Source organism: Phalaenopsis equestris, unplaced genomic scaffold, assembly GCF_001263595.1.
Source record: "Phalaenopsis equestris unplaced genomic scaffold, ASM126359v1 Scaffold000240, whole genome shotgun sequence".
Lineage (NCBI taxonomy): Eukaryota > Viridiplantae > Streptophyta > Magnoliopsida > Asparagales > Orchidaceae > Phalaenopsis > Phalaenopsis equestris.
In genome coordinates this window covers 2619671-2643465 of record NW_018164682.1, presented here as the reverse complement: position 1 = coordinate 2643465, position 23795 = coordinate 2619671, and the positions used below count along the sequence as shown (strand labels likewise).

Genomic DNA, 23795 nt, shown 5'->3' with positions numbered 1-23795 from the left:
TATATATATATATTAATTCAGAATCGATAAAATTTAGATTTTATCAACTGATGAACAACAAAATATTTAACATACGAAAAATTCGGTTCGAAAAATGTTTGATATGATTCCATTTTTAATTAAACTTGCACTCCCGTCTTCTTTTTTGTGGGAATATGTAAGGGCCCCGCCCAACTTGCACTTCTTTGTCGCGAATTACATCTTAACCACACACGTGTCATATGTTCGGACATGTTCGGATGTTCCAAGCGCACAACAGTAAGCTTTTTTCCGCCATTTTTTCCTCCGGCACAGCACAACCAGCAAAATTACGTTTGTACCCCAATATCGTCTTCCTCCTCTTTCCACCGGCCCCATTCCTTGCGATTTTTCTTCCCCTCTTAACTTCGACTTTAGCAGATAAAGGAATTTAGCATCACAATTCTTCGTCGTCTTCTAGCAGGCGATTCAAATTAACTTTTTTGAAAGTTCGAAGAATACAATCTCGGGTTTTGGTTATAGGTTTTCTCGAAATGCTAGGAGCAACGTTGCAGATTGCACGCAGCCACGGGGAAGATCGGCTCTATAGCCCCTCCAAGCCCTGGCGAGGTTACCACCAGCATCTCCAGTATCTCTGGAGGGCCCGAAGCAGCAGTTCCACCGGAGTTTGGTCCGTTCCTCCTCTAGTTTTCAAAGAGAAGGTTTCCATTCCCGAGTCCCGTGAGCCGGAGAATCGAACTGGATCAGAAGTAGGTCCATCAAATTCTCAAACTGTTTCAACTTCTTCTCTGTGCTCGTCTTTGGAATCAGAGAATGCCTGTTCTAGCAACTTGGATCGCTTCTTGGAGTCCACAACTCCGTCGATTTCTGCTCAATATTTCTTTAAGGTAGCAAAATTTTGCTTTTTTACATTTGCATATCGGTATTTGAGAATTTTTACGGTAGTTTTTGTTCGATATATCAGGAAACAATGGGACGGTGCAAGACAAGCGATGTCGAGTGTCAGCCCTACTTTACTTTGGCGGAGCTCTGGGATTCCTTCAAGGAATGGAGCGCATACGGGGCCAGCGTTCCTTTGGTTCTGAATGGTAGCGATTGCGTCGTTCAGTACTATGTGCCATATTTGTCGGGCATTCAGTTATATGGTAAATCTACAGGGTAAGCTTTTAATTCTAGGCGTGAATGCTTTCTACTTGTTTTAATACTTCCTTCATATCTTTCAGCAAAATATTGTATTTTCTTAATAGATATTTATTAGTTTAGTTTTTTCTAGAGATCATAAAATTCATTCTAGGCTGTGTTTATTTTGAATATTTATATCCTTAGTTTATTATGCTATTTTGAGTTGAATAAAAAATTGTTCTATATATTCTGGTTGAAGAGAATCACCATGTCTTTATGCTGTTATATTTTCCTTTTTACTGAAACTGTTTAAAGCCAATGCCTAAAGTTTATGTTTTAATTCTCTGTTTATCATCTTCAAGCAGAGATTTGTTTCTTTTACTCATGATTCATCCTATGTAACAGGAGATTTGGTGAAAAGAGTGATTCTGAAAGTTCGAAAGACTTCACTAGTGATGAGTTTTCAAGAAATAATGTTGAAACAGTAGCTTCTGATGGTATGCTGCTTTTTGAGTTCCTTGAGGAGAATACTCCACACAGTCGGGAACCTCTAACCAGCAAGGCAAGCCCTTTTATTTTTTAACTTAAGTGGATTTCTTTTGTGATAGTTTTGTTGTTTAGTTAATCATGTTGTCTCTCCAACCAGATTTCAGATCTTTCCCATCACTTCCCCGAATTGATGTCTCTTAGAAGCTGTGATTTGTTGTCTACCAGTTGGATTTCTGTAGCATGGTAACGGATGAATTCATGATGAATTTAAGTTTTTCTGTTGATGCTTTTAATTGTGCTGATGAGAGGTGGAACGGATACAGGTATCCTATCTATCGAATTCCAACTGGGACGACATTAAAGGATTTGGATGCTTGCTTTCTTACTTTCCATTCTCTTTCAACGCAGAAAAAAGGTATTTTGCTTGTAATATCATGCAAATAGAACATTAATCTTATCAAATTTAGTAATGAGCATGGATTAGAAAGATTGGGGTGTTGATTTAGCAAATGTTTAAGTTACCTCGTAGAATTACTGAATGTGAGTTATTATTTTTGTTTTTCCTTTTCAGCTACAAGTTTGAGTTGTTGTACCATTCAAAATATTTATTTTCACATTGCATTCTATTACATTAATACTTGGCTTTTTTATGTAGATTGTGTTGGCATAACACTTTAATATGCAAAGCACAGTTTTTGTTTAGCTGTTTCAGTGATATTATCTTGTTTATTTATACAATATTGCTATTTCTTTGGCAGTATAGTGCGGAAAGTCTTAGAATTAATCTCAGAGGAACTGATCATTGTAATCTTGTTCAGACCGTAGGGTTGTAAACTTCGAAATATTTTCGTGTGGTAGGAAGTTTAGCACTTATGGAGAAACCATGGCACTAATGTCTACTTCAGAGAGATTTCACATATGTTCTAAGTTGGAGTTTTAAGAGTTTACTATGTTTTTCCAATGTTTATTATGAATCAGGCTCTATAAATTTGGATGTTCATAAAAAGGACTTTTTTGGCTGTAAATTTAAATTAAATGTTTTTCTATCTTAAAAAAAAAAAAAACTTAGGAAGTGGGTTCTATTTGGAATTAGTTTCTTCATTTGAATTTATTGTAGTAGGTTGGTATCTCACTTTTTTGCGATGATTTCTATTAATAGGTGAAAGACCAAAAGCCATCCTGGAATAGGGAAAACCCAGGGGTACCTTCATTTTTTTTGCCATTTGATCCTTACGCTACCAAATTAATTTCTTTAGGCCTTTTACCTATAAAACTTTTGCGCTTGTCTTTTCATAAATTAATAACACCTGTGTGCTTTATGCCGCAAACACGAAGTCAAATTCTTTTTACTATGAAATTATTCTTCGTCAGGCCTTCAAAAAACTATGAATTTTTCCTTGACAATCTTCATTAATGCAAAACGATTTTGGTTAGATTTTTTGTTGCAGATTTAATATGCAATGTGGAAATTCATGCAACAAATGAACATGTTATCCGTTTGGGATAGCTTTCTTGAAGCTGACTTCCAAATAGTTGTCAGTCTTTTTGGCTATAACTTCCTTGCTACTTGGCAAAATTTTTTATAGTGAGAAACAACTATTTATGATTAAATGGTATTGAGTGTGGTTCTAAGAACTTTTCAATAGGAAAAAGTCTATAATCTCTTAAAAAATCAACATCGCCCCCAACATCCCTATAATAGCTTTTATAAACAGTTGCAACTGTCCCAAGGGACCCTAAAGCAAGTATGTACCTTCTTTGCTGGAAATTGAAAATAAGATAAAAATGAATTTAAATGAAAAATTCAAGAGCATTTTATTAGAGGTTAAAAATTAGAATTAAAGATCAAGAAAGTCACACTCATGATTGAAATTCATGCAATTAATGACATTTAAGATTTTAACAAATTGGGTAAATATAATTTCTCTTTCTAATTGATAGTAAAAAGATTGCAGTAGAATAAGAAAAAATAAAATAAATAAATAATTAAATAAGGTCAAGTCAATAATTTATGTACATGCCTTAGACTTTTCCTTTTTGTTGAAATCTACCAAATAATTTTATTTGTCGCTACCTCAATGTAGAACACCTTACAAAATATATGTAATAAAAAAGGAGACAAAATAGGAGTCCCACCAAACAGAAAAATAAAATAAAATAAGAATTATCTAATAAAAAGAAACATAATTAGTGAAATATATTCCGAGAAGTAAATAAATTCCCTCCGAATTAGACATTTGGATTGACACTTTCCAACACTCCCCCTCAAGCTGGGTTCTATATATTGTACAAACAAAACTTGAACTTTAATTCATCATGAAATATACTTGGTAGTGCTTTGGTGAGAATATCAGCAATTTGAAGTCGTGCGGGAGCATATGTAGCTAATCTATTTCATTCTTAACATTTTTTGAGATGAAGTGTCAGTTAATTTCGATGTATTTTTCTATTTTGATGCACATGATTTTTAGCTATACTTAATAACTGATTGGCTATCACTAAACTTCTTAATTTTGTCTATCGTTTTAACCTTAAGTTCTTTTAATTGTCAATCAGGAAGGACGTATATCAAGCAGCTAAATTAGGAGTTTTCTATAATTAGGAGCTTCCTTATTGCTTCCTTATTTAAATTATTTCCTTATTTAAATTATTTCCAATGTCTTTATTTTGATTTATTTCCCTTTTAGCTGAATATTTAGATTAGGAATATGTATTATTAAGTTACCTAAAATAGATTATACAGAATATTTTCTATCTAAAATAGATTGTAAGTTTATTATTTAATGGAATGAAAGCAAAGGGAAAATACACGAGTCTATTCAGGATTCAACTTATTTTTTTCAAAGCTTTGACATAGTATCAGAGCAAAATTTTTGCCCTAGCCACCGATAGTCGTTGGAGGACCGTCAAGGCTCCCTTCCCGCTGGCCTTCTTGCGGGATGAGAAGGGAGGAACTTTTTATTTAGAAGAAAAAACTCTTTCTTGGTTTTTGGTTATCATCCTCTTTGTCTAGCTCTGCCCCATCATTGCCAATGCTTCCAAAAGCGCCGTCATACAACCACCGCATCCGCGTCCATCATCGGCACTCCCTTGCAGGTTGCAATCTGATCAAAGAGATCTCCGCCCTCGCAGTGTTCCATCAAAAGGTGAATCGCAGCCTTGTCCTCGTTTACCACTTGGATCTGAATGACTTGAGGGTTTCCGGTGGAAGCAAGCTGCAAAATCTCGGCCTCCCGTTCCACACACTCAAAATCAACGTTGTCAGCGAGCAGAGACTTGTCGATGGACTTAACAGAGTAGATCTCGCTAAAATCCGATGAGCAGCAGGGTAGATGACTCAGAAGCGGTCTCGACCGATCTCGTCCCCGATGCGAATCGTCTCTGATGCCATCATCATTTTCACTAGTCTTCGCCGCTTCTGGGGCATCTTCTACCGCTACTTCCGCTTCGGCTTCGTCCACTTAGTCCGCTTCGACCACTTTGGTTTCATCCAAACGCCATCGTCGTCTTCGCTAGCCTTCGCTATTTCTGCGGCATGTTCGACTGCTTCTTTCGCTTCGGCTTCGTCCGCTTCGGCAAACCATAGATCTTCGGCTTCAACACTCACGACTTCGACATCTCGACTTCAGCAGTTTTGGCATGAAGGTCAGGGAACAAATCGTCCTCGTCGTCGCAGGAAGAATCAATAGCATTTGGATCGTATAACAGGACACGGATCCTTCTTTTGGGCTATGATGAGTAGCATTTGGATCAGGACGCAGATCCTACTATCGATAGCATTTGGATCGTGTAACTGGATCCTATTTGTGGGCTATGATCAGTAGCATTTGAATCATGACGCGAATCCTACTTTTAGGCTATGATCGATAGCATTTGGAACATGTAACTGAATACTATTTGTGGGCTATGATTGGTAGCATTTAGATCGTGTAATTGGAAGCGGATCCTTGTGGCTATGATTCAAATTTCTGGATGACAATGATAAAAAATTTCTTGCTTTTCTTTGCTCAAATTATGTTATGGTTCAGGAGTTATCTCTGAGGCTTCGACATTCTCGGTTTCAACACTTTCGGCTTCGACACTCACGACTTGAGGATTATTGGTCCCGACAAAGTTTCTTGTTAGCAATTTAATACTTCCTGATCAGTCAACATCAATTTGATGGAGGTGTCAATCAAGAAGGACGAAAATCAGACAATTAAATTATGAGTTTTTTATAATTAGGAGCTTTCTTATTTAAATTATTTTCAATGTCTTTATTCTGATTTATTTTCCTTTTAGCTGAATATTTAGATTAAAAATATGTATTATCAAGTTACCTAAAATAGATTATATAAAATATATTGTACCTAAAATAGATTGTAAGATTATTATTTAATGGAATGAAAGTAAAGACAAAAGGATCGAGCCTATCCAGGATTCAACCTATTTTTCTCAAAACTTTGACATTAATAACCTTTCACTTTACATTCCCTCACATATTTCTAGTGTAAAAGCACACTATTCAGACTCTTCACTACTCCGAGAGACAATAATTTGTTTTTCTGCTTCTATATATGACAAGATTGCCCCAGACATATGAACAAATATACAGTCGTTGATTTTCTATCAGTTACCTCTTCTGCCTAACTAGCATCTGTGTATACCTTAATCTCATGATTTTCAATTTTTTTGAAGAGTAAATTATATATAAGGGTTATCTTCAAGTATCTCAGGATCCCGTTCACTACTTCCAATGATCCTCATTTGGATTATTTATGTGCTAATTTTTCACATCGACTGAGTATGCAATATCAGATCTTTAATATCTTCTTTTGTCAACTATATTACTTTTTTCACTTCCGTTCAGCCTTTTTGTTGGAATCCATAAGTGTGTTAGCAGATTTACACCCAAGCATGTCATTTTTAGTCAATAAATCTAGGATGTACATCCTTTGGGATTATGACAATTTTCTTCTTAGATCGAGCCACCTCCTTTCCTAAATAATATCGGAGATTCTTGAAGTCTTTGATCTTAAAATTTTTTGCAAGCATACATTTTAGTCTGATAAGTTTCTTTGAATCATCTTCTGTCAAGATAATATTATCCACATATATCATGAGAATAATAATTTTGTCTCAAGTATTGGATTTAACAGTGTATGATAGCTTAACATTGATGATATCCATTTATAATCACAATTTTAGTATACATGTCAAACCAAGTATGAGGAGATTGCTTCATGCCATATAAAGACTTTTTCAACTTGCAAACCAAACCGTTTCTACCTATTCTCTGAGCTTGGAGGCATCTTTATGCAGAATTTTTCATCAAGGTCGCCATTCAAAAATACATTTTTGACATCAAATTGGTATAAAGACACTCTTGAATTACTGTAAGGGAGAGTAGCTCTCGAACCACATTAAATTTGACAATAGGTGCAACAGTTTATTGATTGTCAATCCCATATGACTGTGTGAAGCCCTTGACAATTATTCTGACTTTGACTTTTTTACACTTCCATTTCTTTTGTATTTGATTGAAAATATCCATTTGTATTATACAAAATTTTTTCTATGAGGTAACTTTGTAACTGTCCATGTGTTCTTCTTTTCTAGAGCCCGAATTACTTCCTTAACAGTCTGTTTTCATGCTGAGATTTTTTAGAGCCCCTTGGATAGAGTCGGGAAACAACACATTGTCAAGGTTTGTCACAAAGGCCTTGTAAGATAGTAACAACTTCTCATAAATTACATATCTTTCAATTCGATGACTAGTGCACTCTCGAATAATTCTCCTGTGTACAATTGGTTGATTAATATCAACCATCGGTGTAAGAGATTCATGAGTTGATGAAGTCATACAATTATGGTTAACAGATGCATAGCAACTTGGTTTTGACCCTTGACTGTCCTGGGTCTGCATAATATTCTATACATGCTCAGTGGTTCTTTTTCTGGTGTAGACATAAAATTTTTGATTATTGGTGTCATGTTGAGATGGCTTAGAGACAATTGAGGCTTGTTTCAGTGATAGTGTTTGGTTCTTCAAGTTGAGTTTGTTGAGGCACAAGATTTGATTCAGTCAAAGGAAACATGATCTGAGTATCTTGAAAAAAATCTCCAAACTGATATACTCTGGTGTCTCCCCTTGAATTTTAGATTTTGAACAATAAGATTGATTATCAAAGAAGGAGACATTCATGAAGTTGTATAATTTTGAAGTGGTAAGAATAGTATTTATATGCATTTGAGGGACTTGGGATCAAATTTTGATGCGATGTTGTTGATGGATGTGAACGAAGGAAAAAAATAAAAAAAATATTTAGTTTTAAGTCAGTAGAAAGGGAATGAATGTGTGAATAGGATTCCATGAGAATATTATGAGAAATTTGAAATTTTATGACTTATGTTAGCATCTTATTGATGAAATATGTGGCTGTGAGAATGGATTTCATCCTAGGCACATGATTAAAGTATATAATGACATGCGCCACCTTAAGCAAGTGTCTATTTTTTTTTTAGAACGGTTTCATTTTGTACACAAGAATTTATATGAATAATAGTAGAATTATTAGAATTTATTTATTTTGTTATTAGCATTTAGTTATTTCCTTTTCTTGAGTTACCTGCTTTATGTACTTCATATTCTATGTATATTTGAATTGATGTATTTCTTATTTTATATATTTCCTATGTTAGAAGTCATGTAATATGTATTTATACCCCCCACATCCCCCTCTTTTTATATTAATAAGATTACTCGCTCAATTCCCAAAGTTCTATATGGTATCAGAGTCAAGGATCTACCCCTAGTTGCCGCCGGGACACCACCCTAGGCGCCGACATATCTTGCAAACCTTCCCTTGTAGGTTTTCGTGCCTCCAGTTTCTCTCTTCCTGGATGATTCTCTAGCCTTTGGGCCCTTCCCCGACAGGTTCTAGCCCTGATTTTCTTGCATGCTTTCATGTTGATGGTTTTCTGAAGGTTGTTGTCGTTGATTCTTTTGTTAGATATTTGTAGCCGTCAAACCTCCCTCCAACCGGCTCGATCTCCCTCCAAGGACACCGAAGCACCTTCCTGCAAAACCTCCCACTGCTGACTCTCCCTGCTGCAACCGAAATTTTTTTGTCTCTGCATCCCAACCTTACCTTTGGCTCAGTCGGAATCATGAAAGACTCCACCACCGAGCCTCCTTCCGATGGTGCACTTGAGCCCACTGGAGAATTAACACCGACCTCAATCCCTCTACAGACCGGAGGACTTGAAAACCATAATAACTTCTTGATCACCACCCATAAACTTAACGAACCTAGTTTCTTTCGTTGGTCCTAACCTGTGTCATTGTTCATCAAAACATGTAGGAAATTCAGCCATCTCACAGTTATAATTTGTGAACCTCTGAAGGCTGATCCAGCGTATGCAGCGTGGGAAGTAGAAAATTTCACGGTCATGTCGTGGTTGATTAATTCCATGAAGACTTTGATTGACTGTTCGTACCTATTTCTTTCATCTGCAAGTGCCTTTGGATTGCAGTTTGTGATACTTATTCTGACATAGGGAATTCCGACTAACTCTATGAGGTTTCTAGGAAGATTCGCGAGGCGAAATAGGGATCAATGACCGTGACCGAATACTACAATGGCTTGGTTTCCTTATGGATGGAATGTGATCTCTACTACACTTTATATTCTTTGACAGATCTTTCCCTCTTCCATAAAATTGTGAAAAATGATCATGTGTTTCAATTTCTGGCCAACCTAAACAAGGATCTCGACGAAGTTCGGGGCCGTATTCTTGGCCGAGATCCCCTTCAACTAGGGCGGCATTCATCGAGATCCACCGCAAAAAAAAAAAAAAAACTCGGAGATTTTTCATGCTCGACATCTTCACTCCTTCAGTCAAACCTTTCGCATTGCTGTCCAATATTGCTCAACACTCTTCCACGCCATTACAGGCCAATAACTTCACATGTGATTTCTGTCACAAACCCTACCATAATCGTGACAAGAGTTGGAAGCTCCATGGGAAACCAGTGAATAAACCTTTAACCAAATTTTCTATTGCTATGGGTTTCACTACAACCTCAAAATCCACGATGGTACAACCGACTCCCACTTGGAACATCCCAGAATCACCAGACTCCGTTAAGAATCAGATTGAGCACTTGATTAAGCTGCTTGGATCTAGTTAGTTTTCTTTCGGCCCGTCGACCTCCTATGTCTGTCAAGGTAACATTCCTTTGACACTCATTACTTTTGCTTTTTTTAGTCAGTGAATTATTGATTCAGGTGTCACAGACCACATGATCTGATGTTCTCAAGCTTTCTCAACATATTCACTATGCTTTGGGAGAGAGACTATTAAAATTGTTGTAGCCTCTTGTAATTCCATTGCGAGTAAATGGTCTGTTGTTATAACAACCAGACTAACTCTGGAATTCCTGTTATACGTACTTTTGCTGAAGTGTAACCTCTTGTAAGCCAGTAAGTTGTATGACCATGATTACGTTGCTCATTTTTTCTTGATGTTTGTGTCTTTCCGGATCGTCGGTCGGGGAGGATGATTAGATTTGCTAAGCGGGTAGCCGACCTCTACTTCTTCCAAGAGAAAAACATTGATGATGATGACACTCCATCCAGTAGTTGTAGTTTTTCTCAATCCACTGAACGCCCTAATATGTTTTTACATTGTCAGTTTCTCATCTCATTTTTCAATATTTAAAACAATTGTATCTTTTGATGTTTACTAATGAAAGTCTTTCTAGGTTCAAATGTGAGATTTATCAGTTAGCTAAACTTCGCCGCGTTTCATATCTATCCCTCTTATACTCTTTCTGCACATTTTTCACTAATTTATAGTGACTTTTGGGGACCCTCTTGAACTTCGAGCTACACCAACAAGCGGTGATTTTTTACCTTGATTAATGACCACACTTAGATGACTTGGGTCTATATCTTTAAAGACAAATCTAAAGCTGCGACCACTTTCACAAATTTCACTTTATTTTGACCTAATTCAAAACATCAATTTAAGTCCTTCGGATCGACAACGACTGGGAATTTATTAATTCTATATTAGGATAATTTTTAGCAAATAAGGGCATCCTCCATCATAGCTTTTGTACATATACTCCTCAACAAAATGGGGTAGCTGAGCGAAAAATCGCACCTTCTCAGAGTTGCTCGTTCCATTATGTTTCGATTTAATGTCCCAAAAAGTTTTTGGAATGATGCCGTACTTACAACCCTAATCAATAGAGTCCCCACAAAAATTCACAACATCCGGACCCCGTTAACTGTCTTGATATTGTGTTTTTCCGTCAATCGGTTCTCCTCCACTTTAGACTCTAAAATATTTAGGTGCACGACCTTTGTTCGGAACACTACCCCAACTCATAGTAAACTTGATCCCCGTTTAATTAAATGTGTCTTCATCGGATATTCTGTCACTCAAAAAGTTGCGTTGATTCTATTACAAATAAAACTTTAGATGAGTATCAATGTCTCTTTTTTTCAAAGTGTCCCTTACTTCCCTAACACTACCTCAAGTGATGGGGAGCTAGATTTTTAGACACTATTTCTTTTACGACTCTGGTGGATATTCTACCTTGCGAGGAACCCTTAGTCCCAATGTATTCGCCAGCAACCATACCAACATCTCATCCATCCAATATTCATGTCTATACTCGGTGCATTAAACCTCTAGTTGAAACTCATCTCAATGCTCCTACTCTAAAGCTTGTTGCCTCGTTGTTGGTTTTGGAATCCATTCCAGCCGACATCCCATGAACTATACTCTCTCAACTTGTAGGGATTATTCCTTATCCGAATGAGGAGGTGGGTTCTACCATTGAGGTGAGCAATTAGGCATACTCTATTTATCCCATGCAAAGTATGTTTCATTCCATGGCTTATCGCCGACCAACAAAGCATTTGTCACTTCCTTAATGGATCATCGTCTTCCATCAACTATTGAGGCAACATTGGTGGACCCTTCATGGAATGTTGCGGTAATAAATGAGATGGCTGCCCTTCAGCGAAACCATATATGAAATGTTGTTGATCTTTCTCAGGAAAGAAAACAGTGGGCTGTAGGTGGACTTTCAACATTAAATTTAACTTTGATATATCTTTTGAACGCAACAAGAAGTGGTTGGTTGCCAAAGGCTACTCACAAACATGTGGAGTTGACTATAAGGAAACATTTGCTTCGGTTGCTAAACTAAACACCATTTAGATCTTGTTATCCCTTTTCGTGAATATGGCCCTTCAACTGAATTTCAAAAATGGTTTCCTTAACGGCGATCTCACAGCGGAGGTGTATTTGTCTCTCCCTCTGGGCTTTGACTTTACTTCTTCCTGTGAACAAGTGTGCCGACTACAAAAGTCCCTCTAAGGACTGAAGCAATCCCCTCGGGTCTGGATTGACAAGTTCACGCATGTGGCAGCGGGTCGTGGGTTCTCTCATGCCCAATTTGATCATACTCTTCTCTTCTAACGTTCCTCCAGTGGTCATAATGTCACTCTCATCGTCTTTGTCGACGACATTGTGCTCACAAGTAATGATCTGCTAGCCTTGCGAGTCACTTAAAGGAACCTTTGCCGCATCTTTTGAAATAAAGGACTTGTATCTTTGATATTTCTTAGGTATAGAAGTTGCTAGGTATTTTTGGAGCATTTGCTTTTCCCAGCGCAAATATGTCATAAACTTATTAACCGAGACCAACATTCTCCTTTGCAAATCGGTTATTGTTCCGATGGATTCCAATGAGAAATTGACAAATGTTCCCAATGTCATTCTGATGAACAAGACACACTACCAACGCCTTGTTGGTAGACTTATTCACCTTGCTCATATGCACTTCGACATTTGTCACGCTTTTGGTATTTAAGTCAGTTATGCATGACTTTATGAGCACCATCTCACCATTGTCAACCGGATCCTTCACTAATTGAAAGACACATCGGGCTCAGGTTTGTTATTCTCTCGCTACAACTCTCGCTCTATTGCAGTTTATATGGACGCTGATTGCGCCGAGTCCATCCATGATTGGTGATCTACCTCGGGTTATTGCTTCTTCTTGTGGGGAAACTTTGCCACTTGGAAAAACAAAAGATAGTCGTTGGTTGCCCGTAGCAGTGCTGTAACCAAGTTTCGTTTTATGTCCTTGGGATTATGTGAAATTCTCTGGTTGCCCGTCATGTTCTGCGAGTTACGTATGCTAGTCTCTATTCCTCTACAACTTTTTTGTGATAATAAAACCGTTATTAGCATTGCTCATTATCCGGTCTAGCATGATCGCACCAAGCATGTAGAGATTGGCCGTCACTTCATCAAGGACAAGCTTGATTTCAGGGAGATTTGTGTTCCATTTGTCCCATTCAGTGGTCAACTAACAGACATTCTCACAAAGAATTTTTCTCGGTTGTTGTTTAAAGAGTTTAAATCTAAGTTGAATATGATGACATCTATGTTTCAATTTAAGGGGGAGTATTATAATTTTTAGAATTTATTTATTCCTTTATTAGCATTTAATTATTTCCTTTCCTTGAGTTGCATGTTTTATGTATTTCTAATTCTATATATTTCCTATTCTATGTATTTCCAAATTCATGTCTTTCCTATTTCATAATTGTACTATGTTAAGAGTCATGTAATCTATATTTATACCTCCTCTTTCATATCAATAATATTTCCCCGCTCAACTCCCAAAATTCTGCCAATAATATTATACTTAGCATTATCAGTTTTAGTTTTAAGAAGTTGAATGTTGATTTGGAATGAAGTGAGAATCATAGAATAAAAATATTGAAATATGATGATTGTTTCATATGTTTCTTTCATAAGGAATGTTCATGTTGTTCTTGTATGATCATCTATGAATGATACAAATCATCATGCTCCATTTATGTTGTTTACTTGTGAGGATCCTCAAATATTATTGTGAATTTTACAAAAAAGATGTGAAAACTTGTATTGCAATTTAGAATAATACATGTCGATTATGTTTTATAAATTGACAAGTTTCACATCAATAAAGATTGAGCTTCTTAGTGATGAGTAAATGTGAAAATATCTTTTCCATATACGCAATATTTAGATGACCAAAATGACAATGACTCAAAATGACTTGACTTTCAATTGAAACTACATTGATTGAATTTGACCTAGACTTAGAAAGACAATTTGACAGATGACCTTGCCTAGCGATGAAATTATTTTATTAGTAAGTATAGAAAACCATGCATCCCAACACTGCCAATCACATTGTCCGAGTCCATAGCCTGAAAATCACAACAATTGGAATAAAATTGTCGCATATTTTAGATCTCAAGGAAATTTATTGATTTTGAGTATATTGCAATTTAGTTTTGGAACATAAAGAACATATTAGCGATGAAGATCTTTTGTTAATTAAACAGATCCAAGGACACATTGGCGATGAAGATTTTTTTTTTTTAATTCAACTGATCCGGTTCATGTTACTCGTGAAGTTGAACCATCATCTATTTAAGAGTGATTGATACATAGGTTGTAATTTTTGAAGACGTTGATGCTCACTTCTTATGATCTGAGGCTCTGGAGTTAATTATCCAGGTTTTAATTTATCGCTTTAGACATTAAAAGCATGGGATAAGATAACTTAATATGCTAACAAGCTAATAAGTTGTTCGGTAGATGATTGTGATATTTTTCCGGAACTGGAACTATTACTAAATAATTTCTGCAGTGCCTCAATTTGCTCCCTAGGGAACGGGCTAAATTCTGAATTTTTATTGGTTGTAACAACAATATTTGCACGGTTCTCCCTATCATATCTTCTTTCATATGGCTTCCAATCTGCAAGTTTAGCACGTAATTTCCATTGTTTTTCCTTAACATGATCAAGTTTCTTCCAATGGTTGCACCTTGACCGTCTTTTCTTGGACTTGTTATTCTTAGAGATATTTTGAGTGTATAAGGCTCATCCTTAAACTTGTGATGTTGTATGATTGTTTGTCAACATCAATTTCTTTCTGCTCTCCTCCCTTTGAATTTTTGCTAAGGCCTACCTAATGATAGGGATGTGCTTACTTATGATTTTCTTATGATTCTTTTCAGGACTTCATCTAGATTTTTATCAAGGTCAAGGAGGAATTTGATGATTCTTTTTTGTTCTGTAATTTTTCCGTTCAAGGCAGCGGCTAAGAATGCGAACGAATTAGGTTGGCGGCTTTGATGGAATGTAGAAATCTGCAAATAAATTTATTTCTCGCTGCCTCAATGCATTACACCTTAAAACATATATATAATAAAGAAAGGAAACTAAATAGGAATCTCACCAAATAGAAAAAAACAGAAAATATGAAATAGCTAATTGAAGGAAACACAATTAGTGAAATATTCTGAGAGAAGGAAATAAATTTCCTCCTAATCAGGCATATAGATTGACACTTTCCAACACTTTTATTCCAAAACTAATTGAGAAGCGTCATCTTAAATAATATCAAAATTACAAACAAACAAAGAAAAAAATTGCAAAAATATTATTGAGAGAGATTGCTTATTGACATAGTTCCAAAACTATAGAAATATAGGATTCATGGATTAGTTGTAGAATCAAATGAGTCATGAGTCAATAAAGAAAGCCACATATCCTAACCTCTATTATCATCTCATATAAGCAGGAAGTAAATAATTACAGGCCCTCGAGTTGTTTTTTTTAATAGATATTTATTAATTATTGCATGTAGGTCAACCTTCCATTACTCGAGATATTCATGAATCATTACATGTAGGACAATTTTTCCATTGCTTAAGGTGTATCTAACATCCACCATCACTAGTGGACACTGTTCTGTCAACCATTCTTAAGACGACATTAGTTTGGCCATTTGAAAGTTCTGTATTATATATATTATATTTGATACTTAATTGAGCTAAAAAAGAACAATTCAACTCATTGGCTAATGATCAAAACATTAAGTTAGATCACATATATTAGCAATTTGATAAGTACTCAAAATTTGTTGATTTTGTAATTTGTAAGTTTTCTTCCTAGTTCATTGCATAATTTTATATTGGTATTGTTTTCCATGTGGTTAATGATATTTGAAGGAAATATTTTTGGATTTAACTAGACAGTTACTTTATTATTATTTTTTTGAATTCTACATATGACATAGTTAAAGCAAGCTTCTTGTGAATGTTTTCATGAAATTATGCACATTGATAATTGATATAACATGAGGTTTTGATGCATGTAAAGATACTAACTAATGCATACACCATAGATAATTCAAAAAGATAGAGATGAAGAAAATTGATAAGGAATATTTATAGAAGTCCCAAAAAAATTATTCTGATAACTAGCGAACTGCACACACATCTTTGATTTAAGAAGTGTTTACTGTATGAATAAACAATCCCTTTAAGGAAAAATAATTCAATAAGTGTAAAGATTAGCTATGATGAATTAGGTTTATAATTACCAAACTACACATATATCATTGGATTTTTAGCATAGGTTTACATTAAATAGGAATGCTGTTAATATATGGAGGACTGTGCATGTTGTTTGGATGTACCAAAAAACATTGTATAATTTTGGCTGTTATAAATATGGGGAAATTTCTTATGAATAGATTACAATAAACTTCTCGTCTAACATAATATTGAAACAAAGTCTGACCATGCTACCGTTAACCGCTCCCCCTTCTTGAACATTTTTTCTCATCTCCCACGACTTCCACAATGAGACAGAATCTCAACCGATTTGTATTTCAATCCCACTATCATCTCACATGCAACAAATCTAGAAACCATTATATTTCTATTTCTAACAACCCCGTCTTGTAATGACATACTCTTAACCTTGCAAGCTCAATCTCAAAACCCTCTTCGGGACCATGATCCCATGACATATTTTTGCAGCTTTAACCCAGCGCGCGACCAATTTCCCTTCTTGCAGGCGTGTTTTGCCCACTCCCATCACTTGTTTCTAATTATGAATTTTCATAAAGCTCTGCCCTCTCACCCATTGCCTATTTTGATCTCATGTTACTGTTGCAACACTATTATGGTCATTTGTTGCAATTTTTGCTGGCCTAAAGCATGACCAATTCACTAATCATCCGATTTCAATGATGGGAGTTAACTATTGGATTCTTTAACTCTATCTTGCGAGTTAACTATTGGATTCCTTAACTCTATCCTGTATGTTTGTTGGTTTTTTTTGGAATGTCTAACTTTAGTATTTTCTATTTTTATAATATTTTATTGTTGTTAATTTTTAATTTATTTTTTCTTTTTCTAGCATGAGGCTTTTATGACTGATTTTATGATTTTTTTTTTTAAATTAGTGGCCTGCCTCTGCTATTTATTTTGTAAATATTTCTTATGGAGTTGAAAATAAATAATTGTTTTTTCTTTATCCCAATATTACGTGGTATCAGAGCCCGAAATTAACCACAAGAATCGCCATGTAGCTGTCGACTACGAAGGCAAAGACTGAACTTGAGACTATCGCCAGCTTATGAGGTGCATCATTCGTTGGCGTCCTCAAATAAACACTGAAGAAGATAAAATGAGGACCTCCGTTGTAGTCCTCTTCTGTATCGAGGGGTCTAGACCATCGAGACTACACCGTCGCAACCTTCTTCCGTATTGAGGGGTTTGGATCATTGAGATGGCGACTCCATAACAACCTCCTTCCATATCGAGGGGTCTGGATTGTCGAGCCGACGACTTTATCCTAGCCTTCATTTGTATCTAGGGGTTTGGATTAGTTTAGTCAAGGGTTCTGGATTAGCTTCGTCCCGTCACTACTTCCTCACTGTTTAGCTGTCAAGCATTCAAATCGACTTTTTCACGAGCCTGAAAACGCGATCAAAATTGTGACCCAAATTGCCCAAAGTTCTCGGTGAGGACCAAACTCAATCATTCTTTTAGAGGCATTTGCAACTCGTGCACTGCTTTTAATTGTTTTTTTCATCACGATGGAACTCATAATCAAAGCAGTTGTTTATGGGCTCTCCTTTGCATTAGGCTAATCAAAGTCATTGTTTTCTCACTGCATCCAAGCTCAAGATCGTAGCAACTACTAGTGTGTTTTCTCATGATGTCGTATAAGTCAGTGGTGATGACCTGAGTCCAATAAAATCAAGCCACCGCTAAAGAAAATCGAGTCTTCTGCAAACTCAGATTCAGTTTCATTCACCAAAGAGCAATTAGAGCATCTGCAAAAAATTATTTCAATCTCCAAAACTGTCTCTGGCTCCATCTTTCCCCTTAATTCAAAAGGATAATTCTCTAGTCATTGTGTTGTTCGGTGTTATTTTTAATTCTATTAATTCTTGGATAATTAATTTCGATGCAACTGATCATATGATTGGTTGCTGGAAGTTGTTCTCATCCTATAAATCTTGTGGACTAAAAAAATGTTAAAATTATTGATGCCTCTCTCGGTAATTGTCAGAATAGGAACTGTCAAACTCTATTGTTAACTCTTCATAATATGCTTTATGTTTCCAATTTTTCTTGTAACATGTTATCCATTAGTAAATTACCATTGATTATTTGTGTAAAGCTAACTTCTTCTTATTGTAAGTTCTAAGAATTGACTATTAGGAGGATGATTGGCAGTGCGAAGGAAAATAATGGACTATTATTTTGATGATGGAATTAATTGAAATAAACAACGACAAAGTATTTGCTTAAATTATAGTTTTGTTTCCAAAGACAATAATATTTTGTTATGGTATTATAGGTTAGGTCGTCTTAGTTTCTAGTATTTAAAATACTTGTTTTCCAGTTTATTTTAGAATAAAAAATATCTTTTCAATATGAAAAGTTTCAATTTGCTAAATATCAATGTGCATCTTTTTCACTCCAAACATACAAACCTACTATGTTATTTACTTTTATTCACAATGTTATCTGGCTTCTATTTAAAAATCTTACATATTTTGGAAAAAGATGGTTTGTGACATTAATTGATGATCACAGAATGTTGAGTTGAGTTTATTTAAAGAAAAAAAATCCAAAGTATAGATTATTTCAAAAATTTTTACACCATGCTATAGACACAATTTCAAAAAATATTCAAATATTATGAAGTGATAATAGACGAGAGCATTTTAAAATTATTTTTGGGTCAATTTTTTATTGAAAAAGAAATAGTTTATCAAAATTCATGTGTCAACACTCCACAACAAAATGGTTATGCTTGAAGAAAAAACAAACACTTCTTGGAAGTAGCTCAGACATTGCTGTTTACAAATCTTTTGCCAAAATATTTATAAGGTGAAGTCGTTCTTACTACTACATTCCTTATAAATAGAACAACCAATAAGCTTTTAAATTTTGGATCACCTTTAATGTTTTAACAAATCGACTTCATCTTCTTTGTATTTATAGATATTTGGTTGTGCTATTTTTGCTCATATTAAAGTTCATAATCAAGAAAACTTGAACCTTGAGCCAAAAAAATGTGTGTTTGTTGCTTATTCTCCTGGTTAAAAGCAACATAAATATTTTGATCCTCTTTCTAAAAAATATTTGTTCACATGGATGTCATCTTTTTTGAATTACAACTCTTGTTTTTCACCTCATCTTCAAGGGAGGCAAAAAAAAATTCAAATTGTTTTTCAGGATCTTTTCAAAACAATAATTCCTCAACCTCGACTGTTCAACTTGAAAAATCAAACTATACTATATTAAGAGAAAATGAATCGAGTCTTTTAAGTATTGAACCTGCAGTGTCTTCTAAAATGTTCATGATCCTATAGTAACTAATAAAGTATAAACAGGAAAAAACACTATGACATTGGTATTATTCGATATTGTTTACTTGCACCAATGGATAACTCAAAAGAAAGGGTATACAAATCCTTTGCATTATCCAGAATATAAACCCACCAAGTAATGTCCTCACTGAGCCTTTACCCTATGTTCAATCCATTTTATCTTCGAGTATTGAGTCTTCTAGTTTTGAATCCGAGTCTTGTTATAATACGGAGTTTAATGATTCTAGTTTTCCCATTATTGCTTGTAATGAGGTGAGATCTTACACCAAACATCTATTGTCTTATTATGTGTCTTGTGAAAATATCTCACCTATTTTTGTGCTTTTATCTCATAATTGTCTTGTATGGAGATTCCTTATAATGTGTAGGATATTCATAAATTTTCTAAGTCGAAGGAGATTGTTTTCGAGGAGATGAAAGCTCTTGAGAAAAATGACACCTGGAATTGGTTGGCTTTTCAGAAAAATGGCACATGGGAATTGGTTGGCTCTTCAGAAAAATTACACGTGGGAATTGGTTGATCTACCTATATGGAAGACAACTGTAGGGTGCAAATGGGTGTTTACAATTAAATACAACTCTGATGGCTCTCTAGAATGGTACAAGGCTTGGTTGTTTGTTAAGGAATTCACTTTAACATATGTCATTAATTACTTAATGATATTTGCTCCGGTCGCAAAACAAAACTCCATAAGAGTATTTTTGTCACTTGCAGCTAACCTTGATTGGCCCTCACAACAACCGTATATAAAAAATGCATTCCTCAGTGGGGACTTGCAAGAGAAAGTATATATGGATGCACTTCCAGGATTTAACGAGAAATTTGGTAGAAAGGTGTATAAACTAAATAGTCCTTATACGGGTTGAAGCAGTCACCGAGTGCATGATTTGATAAATTTACCATGTTTGTTAAAGGTCAGAGGTATACTTAAGGGCAATGAGAGCATACAATATTTCTTAGAAATCCAAATGATGGGAAGATAGCCACACTGATTATGTATGAGGATAATATAAATCTCATTGGGGATGACACATATGAGATTAATCGCTTGAAAACCCCTCTCATCAGTATTGGAGACCAAAGACTTATGATTTTTGAGTTATTTCCTTGGCATGGAAGTTACTTAATAGAAAAAAAGGGATTGATGCTTCCCAACATAAGTATGTTTTTGATCTTCCCAAGAAAATTGTGATGAGTGGGTGTAGGCCTGCTGACACTCCAATTAATCCCAATCAGAAATTGAGAGATGGAATTGAAAGTGATCTAGTGAATATAGTCGCCGAGAGCATGGTTTGAGAAATTTATCCTATTTGTTAATGGTAAGGGTAATACTCAAGGGCAAGAATATCATGCAATATTTTTTAGATATTTAGATTATGGGAAGATAGCCATAATAATTGTGTATGTGGGTGATATAATTCTCACCAGAGATGACACATGAAATGAATCGCTTGAAAAATTCTCTCTCATCATTTTTTGAGATCAAAGACTTAGGATCTCAGAGATATTTCCTTGGTATGGAGGTTGCTCGATTGAAAATAGGGATTATTGTTTCTCAACAGAAATATGTTGTTGATCTTCTCAAGGAAACTGAGATGAGTAGGTGTAGGCATGCTGCTTCAATTGATCTCCATCAAAAACTAAGAAATGGGTAGCAAAGTGATCTAGTGAATACAATTCGGTATCAAAAGTTGGTTGGAAAGTTGATATACTTATCACATAAACGGTCAGATGTTGTATTTTTTATGAGTTTGGTAAGTTAATTTATGCAGTTGTGCTATAAGAGACACCTTGAAGCTGTTAATAGGTTTCTCAGATATCTAAAACGTACACTAGAGAAGAGCTTACTCTTTAAGAAGAACACACAACAAAGCATACGGACATATATAAATGCTAAGTGGGCAAGCTCAATTATTGACAGAGATCGACATTCATATATTGTAATTATTGTTTGGAGAAATTTGGTGGTTACATGGCCAAGTAAGAAACAAAATGTGGTTGTTAGGAGTAGTGACGGGGCAAGATATAGGGTTATGACCAATTATGTGAGATGTTATGGTTAAAGATAACTCTTGAAGTGCTACGGATTGTGATAAACTTCCCATAAAGTTGTACTGTGACAATAAAGCTACCATAACCATTGCAGAAAATCCAATGCAATTTGGTAGCACCAAGCTTGTGGAGATTGACTGACACTTCATAAAATAGAATATTTATTGTGGAGCTATTTGCTTGTCTTCTATCATTACAAAGCAACAAATAACACATATATATATTCAGTAAAGGACTTTTCAGACCTAATTTTGAGCTCTTTATAAGGAAGTTGGGCACAATAAATATCTATGTTCCAACTTGAGGGGGGTGTTGTTTTTTTAGGAATGTCGGTCTTTAATAATTTCTTTTTTTAGTATTTTCTATTCTTAGAGTATAATATTGTTGGTAAGTTTTGATTTATGTTTCCTTTTTCTAACACTGCGATTTTATGAGTGATTTTATGGCTTTCCTAATTTGATGGTCTTCCTCTACTATTTATATTGTAAATGTTCTTATAGAATTGAAGAGGAATAATTATTTCTCTTTTCTCCCAAAATTACAATTTTGTTATCGCTTCCTACTTTGAATGATTCAAAACCCTTCTTCTTGAGGGCTACCAACATCAAATTGAGTGCAGCAATTATCTCTTTTAGTAGAAAGCCTTTTGCTTTTTTGTAAGATCATATGACAAAATACATCATAATTCTACTCATTCAAATATCACTGACACTGCTAAATTTTCAAAATAGGAACCATATCCTGTCTTGCTCTTCTTCTCTGGTTACTCAATATTCTCGAGATTTTAATAGCTTATATTTTATTTTTCTAGACTATAGGAAAAGGATGTGGGATATTCTCCTCTCCACATACTTTCTGATAAGTGATACCTTATGGCTGCAGTTTGCTCTATCAGATTATTTTCATCTTCATCAAAATGATATGGGATCCCAAAGTATATAACACATCGTGAGAAAAATGAGATGAGTTGTTTTAGTACTGCCCTTTCATCACTGATTTGGTTATTTGAAAGAAGCCAAATGAGGAATTCATTATCTCTAAATACACATCTCCAAGCTGTATCCTACTTTGGAAGGTATGCAATCCCAATTTATGGTAGACTACGCTATCTTCCGGCTTCTTTGTATCACATAGCCACCCCATAACATCACACCCATGACCAGTCATCCTTAGCCATTGGGTTTAGGGGGTCGAGAAATGTCAGGACATGTTGGTTTGAATACTAGCTGTCATAAAACTCATAACCATAATAATAAGTTTTTTCTTGCTCACATTGCATTTAGACTAGTGTTGGTAGAAATTCAGTTATCTTTGCATTACTCATCATGCTTCCATATCTCATCCAGCTAGGCTTGTTTCTTCTGGTGTTTGCTTCTCAAGATTTATTATTATTTTTTAGGAAGAATATTATCGACTAAACAGTCTCAGATATGTATATCATTATTTTTTATTATCTCTTCTTTGGCCCCACTCCAACTATCTTTACATGCATAAAAGCGAAATACACCTTTTTATGCATAGGTTAGATGGCATATTACGAAAATTATACGTGTCAGATAAGTAATACATAGGAATTTAGTGGTATGGATGTAAATCTTCCTTTTTTTCTAATCATATTAAGTCCTATGATCTGAAAGAGAAGATATTATAGTTTTTCTATTATTCATGTATAATATTGTTCCACAACATATATGCAGACGATGATAATGCTGCCAGGCCTGTCATTACTTGTGAGCAGGGGAGCGGCGCCCCGAAGATCTCTCTTCCCATCTTCGGGCTCTCTTCCTACAAGTTCAAAGGTTCCACATGGAATCGGGAAAGCGACGGCCGGCTCAAAACCCTCTTGCTGCAAGCTGCTGATAACTGGTTGCAGGTTGCTGGAGTAAAGCTCCCAGATTTCCTCTTCTTTGCTTCTCATGGTGCTGGCCTCAATTGAAGATGAAGGGAAGCCTTTTTTTTTCCTTTTCCCTTTGTTTTCATGTGATTGGTGATGGGATAGAAATGTGATTTGTGTAGAAAATTCACAATTTTGGTAGGCGTTTAGCTGCGTTTGTTTTGATTCTGTTAAGGATTTTACACAAAAATTGTAAAAGAAAGAACAGATGGATTGATAGAATGTATGAAGGGGTGGAAACTGGGGGAATCTATCTCATTTGTTGAAGATTAAATAAAAAAAAAAGGATCCTTTTAATGAGGTAAGGGAATTTGTTCACCCACCCTTAGTTATATATAGTTTACATACATACTACACAATTCTTATGTTTTAATGTATGTTACACCGAAATTTCCATATTTACAAACAAGACGTCCAAATCATTAACATCACATAAGAAATATCATTATTACTTACTTTTTAGGTGAGCTCTTTCATGCATTGGTTTATG

At 35.2% G+C, this 23795-nt stretch overlaps 1 protein-coding gene across 1 annotated transcript; it reads left to right on the top strand.

The window, feature by feature from the left end:
- Nucleotides 1-318: 318 nt before the first annotated feature.
- LOC110024064 lies at nucleotides 319-23585 on the top strand. The gene is made up of 6 exons (XM_020723798.1): nucleotides 319-866; nucleotides 944-1137; nucleotides 1507-1663; nucleotides 1748-1833; nucleotides 1914-2005; nucleotides 23109-23585. Exons 1-6 carry the CDS (start codon nucleotides 513-515, stop codon nucleotides 23345-23347), a joined length of 1122 nt encoding a protein of 373 aa, XP_020579457.1. The 5' UTR covers nucleotides 319-512; the 3' UTR covers nucleotides 23348-23585.
- Nucleotides 23586-23795: the final 210 nt, after the last annotated feature.